Here is a 6,298-nt window from a genome sequence, read left to right on the forward strand (position 1 = left end):
CAGTGCAAGCCTTGGCCGACTCTGGTTACCTGAGCCTTGGGCGGCCCTGGGCGGCTGGGCAGCCACTATCTGAGGCTTGCTTGTACTTCAGGCTGGCCTTGGGTGGCTGGGGGGCTGAGGGGACTGGGGGACTCCTGAGGCAGGCATGCCGAGTGGCTGGACCCGCCTAGGGGCAGGCCTGGCCATGCTGCACGTCTGCTGTCCCAATGGGGCTGAGGGGACTGGGCGCCACCATCTTGTGGCTGTGGGCACCGCCATCTTTGAGGGCATGGCAGTCAATTAGCATATTCCCTCTTTATTAGATAGGATAAGAAAAGTAAAGATAAACTCTATGGGAGTTCAAAAAAGGGATAGAAGTAGTTAGAAAAATGAAAAAGACTTCATAGAGGAGATGACATTTGAGCTGGACCTTAGCAGATATGTGGGGATGAGTGAGAGGTAATTCCAGGTAGAGGAAACAGCATAGGCAAAGGCACAGAGATGAGAAAGGATGAATCTGGAGCAAGCAGTGAAAAGTTTTGTATGACTTGGGGATAAAGTGGATAAAGGGAGGGACAAGGAGGAAATAAGATTAAAAATGAGAGCTATCCATGGCCGGGTAGCTCAGGTAGAGCATCCTCCCTACACCAAAAGGTGATGGGTTCTATTCTGGTCAGGGCAGATACCTAGGTTGTGGGTTCAATCCCCGGTGGGGGTATGTATAGGAGGCAACTAATCAATGTTTCTCACATCGAGGTTTTCCTCTCTCTCCTCTCTCTCTCTCTCTCTCTCCTTCTCCCTTTTATTGATTCTAAAAATCAGTTAAAATAAATCTGCAAGTGAGGATTTAAAAAAAAAAAAAGCTAGAGCCATACTTTGATACTTTGGAGGATCTTGAATATCAAGCTAAGGAGTTGGGATTTTATTCCAATAGCTGCATGACATCATCGGAGCAGAGAGATTATGTGATATCAGAGATTGACAAAGGCTGAAAGAAAGTGAGGGGTGAGAGGGGAGGAGGTTACTGGAGGCTACTGAAGCAGGGCAGATGGAAATTGACATGGTCTAAACCAGGACAAAGACAGACAAACTGGAAGGCTAGGGTGGAATTGAGAGCTTAGCAATTAATTGGATGTAGAGGTGGAGCCAAGGATTTATGTCAATGACACTCTAGGTCTGTGGTTCTCAAGCTTTAACACATCAGAATCACCTGGAGGGCTTATTAAAATACAGATTGTGGACCCCACCCTCAGAATTTTCTAATTTAGGTCTAGAGTGGGGCCCCAGAATTGCATTTCTATCAAGTTCCCAGGAGATACTGATGCTGCTGGTCCAGGGACCACACTGTGAGAACCACTGCTCCAGGTGCTCTGTGGCTCACCTCTGCAACTCTGGGAAGCAATTGCAAAGGCACAAGGGAGGCAGCAGAGGCAATAATGAGAGTCAGTACAAGTGAACTAGAGGAGACTGTTCTTGTCCTTTGAACTTACAGTGTCCCAGATGTCTGGAGCAAAAGGGATTTGATAAAGATGTTTACTGCATACAAAGACATTTATACTAAACTAGAGGCCCGGTGCAAGAAAATTCATGCACTCGGGAGGGGGGCGGGGGGGTGTCCCTTAGCCGGGCCTGTGCCCTCTTGCAGTCTAGGACCCCTCAGGGGATGTCCACCTGCCAGTTTAGGCCCGCTCCCTGGGGGATCAGGCCTAAGCCATCAGTTGGACATCCTTAATGCTGCTGAGGAGGCGGGAGAGGCTCCCGGCACCACCACTGCACTAGCTAGCAGGGTCAGCCTGGCTTGTGGCTAAGCAGAGCTCTCCCTGTGGGAGCACACTGACCACCAGGGGGCAGCTCCTGTATTGAGTGTCTGCCCCCTGGTGGTCAGTGGTCATCATAGCGACTGGTTGTTCCTGGTAGTTCTGCAGTTAGGGTCAATTTGCATATTACCCTTTTACTATATAGGATTATTATATAGAATACTAGAGGCCCACTGCACGGATTCGTGCACCGGTGGGGTCCCTCAGCCTGGCCTGTGCCCTCTTGCAATCCAGGACCCCTCGGGGGATGTCGGATAGCCGATTTTGGCCAGATCCCCGCAGGCCTGATCCAGACAGGAGGTGCCAAAAGCCGGTCCGTCCTTGCTGCTTGACACAGTCGCTGCAGGGAAGAAACATCTGCACAGCATATGTTTCAAGGGACCTGGCGTATATAGCATACTGTTCTTAATATGTTTGCTCCCCTTCTTGGCGCTATGTGTTTTAACCAAGGTCACCTCTCTGAGAAAGGTTGTTTCCCCAGGTAGGGATTTTTCCCTGAAGTTAGGGAGGGATTAAAGCCTCTTACCTAAATGCCAGGCGGGTAGTTAATCGCTTTAACAATCACCCTTAAGCTACATAATCTTTACTCCCTGGAATGGAGATAAGAAACGCCCTATCCTTTGGAATAGAAATTGACAGGATTAAAATCAACTGGTATAAATACAGATGTAACAAGACAATAAAAGACAGAACTTGGCTGGAGATCCTGGCTGGAGAACCTGGCTAGGCTGCTGATCAACTGAACGCTGTCTCCGTGTCATTCCGTCTTTGTCGACTCCGTCCACACCTTTGGGAACCCCTGGACCTGCTGGGGTTGGACCCCAACAATTGGGACCCGAACAGGGCTCCCCTAGGCTCCTCCTCCTCTTCTCGCCATTGCAGTTGGACCCAGCAGCTGGTGAGCACCGCGTGGCTTTTGCGGGAGAGATCCTGGTGGGTTGTGGCAGGCGGTCTGCGGCAGTTGCGGTTGGGGAAGGGACGCTGACAAGATAGCTGAAGTATTGCTAACACCAAGGAAATCTGTCACAATTCGAAAATATAAGCAAAATTTTATTTCCAGACACTACAGAAAAAGAAGTAAAAATGCGTCCATTGCGAATTTTTGTGAATGATGATCGCCTCGTGATGGCAAAGCATTCTTCTGTTTATCCAACCCAAGAGGAACTGGAGGCAGTCCAGAACATGGTGTCCCACACAGAGCGGGCGCTCAAAGCTGTGTCTGATTGGATTGATGAACAGGAGAAAGGCAGCAGTGAACATGCCGAGTCCGAGAACTTGGACATGCCCCCGGAGGATGAGAGCAAAGAAGGGGCCGGGGAGCAAAAGATGGAGCATATGACCAGAACCCTGCGGGGTGTAATGCGTGTTGGCCTTGTGGCAAAGGGCCTCCTGCTCAAAGGGGACTTGGACCTGGAGCTAGTGCTGCTATGCAAGGAGAAACCCACAACTGCCCTCCTGGACAAGGTGGCTGACAACCTGGCCATCCAGCTCGCTGCTGTTACAGAAGATAAGTACGAAATACTCCAATCTGTCGATGATGCTGCGATAGTGATAAAAAACACAAAAGAGCCTCCATTGTCCCTGACTATCCACCTGACATCCCCCGTTGTCAGAGAAGAAATGGAGAAAATATTAGCTGGAGAAACGCTATCAGTCAACGACCCCCCGGACGTCCTGGACAGGCAGAAATGCCTTGCTGCCTTGGCATCCCTCCAACATGCCAAGTGGTTCCAGGACAGAGCCAATGGGCTGAAGTCTTGTGTTATTGTCATCCGGGTCCTGAGGGACCTGTGCACCCGAGTGCCCACCTGGGGTCCTCTAAGAGGATGGCCCCTTGAGCTTCTCTGTGAAAAGTCCATCGGCACAGCCAACAGACCCATGGGTGCTGGCGAGGCCCTGCGGAGAGTGCTGGAGTGCCTGGCGTCAGGCATCGTGATGCCAGGTTGGGGCCTTGTGCTTTGCAAGTTACAGGAAAAGGACAGGGATCAAGGCCCTGAGGCCACTTCCTGGCGGGTCCCCTGACCGGGTTAGGGCAGCAGCAGCTCCATGTCCCCATAGGGCTAAAGCATGTGACTACCCTCTTGCACCATCATATCCAGCCCTGTGCCGGCTCCGCAGCTGTGACTCAGGGCGGATCCGGGGCACTGGTGACCCACTCCCATGTGAGCTCCTTGCTCTGAGACACATGTGGATTATTTCTCTCATGGGCTGGATGCTGAGTGGGTCACCGAGCTCAGCGTGTTTTCCAGAGCTGGGTGTGGATGGGGCGCGGGGGGTAACGCATCTGGTTCCCTCAGCCAGTACAACTCTTCCGAGACACTAAAGGATAATCCTCTGCATATCTTCCTTGTTTCCTGCCTTCAGATGGTTCTGGCATTTATGACCCTTGTGAAAAAGAAGCCACTGATGCTATTGGGCATCTAGACAGACAGCAACGGGAAGATATCACAGAGAGTGCGCAGCATGCTCTGCGACTTGCTGCATTTGGACAGCTGCATAAAGTCCTGGGTATGGACCCTCTGCCTTCTAAGATGCCCAAGAAACCAAAGAATGAAAACCCAGTGGACTACACGGCTCAAATCCCCCCCAGTGCCACCTACGCCATTACGCCAGTGAAACGCCCAATGGAGGAGGATGGAGAGGAAAAGCCTCCCAGCAAAAAGAAGAAGAAGATTCAGAAGAAAGAGGAGAAGGCAGCGCCTCCCCAGGCTATGAATGCCCTGATGAGGCTGAACCAGCTGAAGCCCGGGCTGCAGTATAAACTGGTTTCCCAGGCGGGGCCGGTCCATGCCCCCATCTTCACCATGTCTGTGGAAGTAGATGGCAGCTCATTCGAGGCCTCCGGACCATCCAAAAAGACTGCCAAGCTGCATGTGGCTGTCAAGGTGTTACAGGACATGGGCTTGCCTACCGGTGCTGAAGGCAGAAACTCCAGTAAGGAGGAGGACTGGGCTGAAGAAACTGAGGCCAAACCAGCTGTCATGGCCCCTCCACCTGTGGTAGAAGCCGCTTCGACCCCCACTGCCACCTTTACTGTGGATCCCACTACCGAGCAGGGGCCGATTCTGACCAAGCATGGCAAGAACCCCGTCATGGAACTTAATGAGAAGAGGCATGGCCTCAAGTATGAGCTCATCTCAGAGACTGGTGGCAGCCATGACAAGCGCTTTGTGATGGAGGTTGAGGTAGATGGACAGAAGTTTCAAGGTGCTGGCTCAAATAAAAAGGTGGCAAAAGCACATGCTGCCCTTGCTGCGCTAGAAAAGCTATTCCCTGATGCCCCTCTCTCCCTGGAAGCCAATAAGAAGAAGAGAGCACCTGTGCCTGTCAGAGGTGGACTGAAATTTGCTGCTAAGCCACATATCCCTGGTTTTGGCATGGGAGGCCCCATGCACAACAACGTGCCCCCGCTCCCAAACCTTCGAGGGCGGGGAAGAGGAGGGAGCATCCGTGGTCGGGGTAGAGGAAGAGGATTTGGTGGCGCCAACCATGGAAACTACATGAATGCTGGCGCTGGCTATGGCAGCTATGGGTATGGAGGCAACTTGGCAACAGCTGGCTACAGTCAGTTCTACAGCAATGGAGGGTATTCTGGGAATGCTGGCAGTGGCGGCGGCGGTGGGGGCGGTGGTGGCTCCTCTGGCTACGGCTCCTACTACCAGGGTGACAACTACAGCTCCCCAGTGCCCCCCGGGAAGAAACAGCCACAGGGGGGCCAGCAGAAACCCTCCTGCGGCTCAGGCTACCAGCCCCACCCAGGCCAGCAGCAGTCCTACAACCAGAGCCAGTACAGCAACTATGGCCCCCCGCAGGGCAAGCAGAGAGGCTATAGTCACGGCCAAGGCAACTACTACTCCAACTCCTACAGCTCCCCCGGGGGCGGGGGCGGCTCCGACTACAGCTACGAGAGCAAATTCAGTGAGTTGGCATCCAGTCCCCGAAAAGCTCAACACTGTCCCACCTCTGGCGGGGAGGGGGGGGGGCTGGAAGGAAGTTGGAGGCATTGGCCTCAGGGGGGGCATTGGGACAAACTTGGAGGCAGAGGCCCCCAGGCTAAGCCCCTGAGGCTGTGGGTTGAGACTGGGGCACAAAGGGTGGAGTCTGAGTCTGGGCCAGCCACTTCGAGGTGACCTGTGGAGCATCCAGCCCTTATAAGAGCATGAATTACTCTGTGCTCCATCTCTCCCTGAGGGTGAAGGTTTGTACCTTCTGCACTTACCCCTCCTCGTTGTAAGATTCAGTTTTATGCATCGCAGTTAACATGTCTGTGGCCCCTTTGGGTCCTACCCTGTCCTGTGACCCGTTCTGTGACCCATATTTAGCTGTGTTTGGGACTCCACGTCTTCAGTGGTTTGTTAGTTGCCATTACAACTTTGTCCGAGTCGAGTTTACTGAGTTCTTACAGTTCAGTATCCCTCTGTCTATTTACAATTGGTGTTACTTGCCCTACCCTGTCCTGTGACCTGTTCTGTGACCCATATTTAGCCGTGTTTGGGACTCCA

At 52.7% G+C, this 6,298-nt stretch overlaps 1 protein-coding gene across 1 annotated transcript; it reads left to right on the forward strand.

Annotated features, from left to right (window-relative positions):
• Nucleotides 1-2,646: 2,646 nt before the first annotated feature.
• On the forward strand, nt 2,647-5,789 carry LOC102263811 (interleukin enhancer-binding factor 3; the record flags this gene model as incomplete). Its single annotated transcript, XM_005886592.2, has 2 exons — nt 2,647-3,738; nt 4,161-5,789. Coding segments are annotated over exons 1-2 (2,488 nt in total), but the record flags the coding sequence as incomplete, so codon positions are not given.
• Nucleotides 5,790-6,298: the final 509 nt, after the last annotated feature.

This window comes from Myotis brandtii, unplaced genomic scaffold, assembly GCF_000412655.1.
Source record: "Myotis brandtii unplaced genomic scaffold, ASM41265v1 scaffold99, whole genome shotgun sequence".
NCBI classification, from domain to species: Eukaryota; Metazoa; Chordata; class Mammalia; order Chiroptera; family Vespertilionidae; genus Myotis; species Myotis brandtii.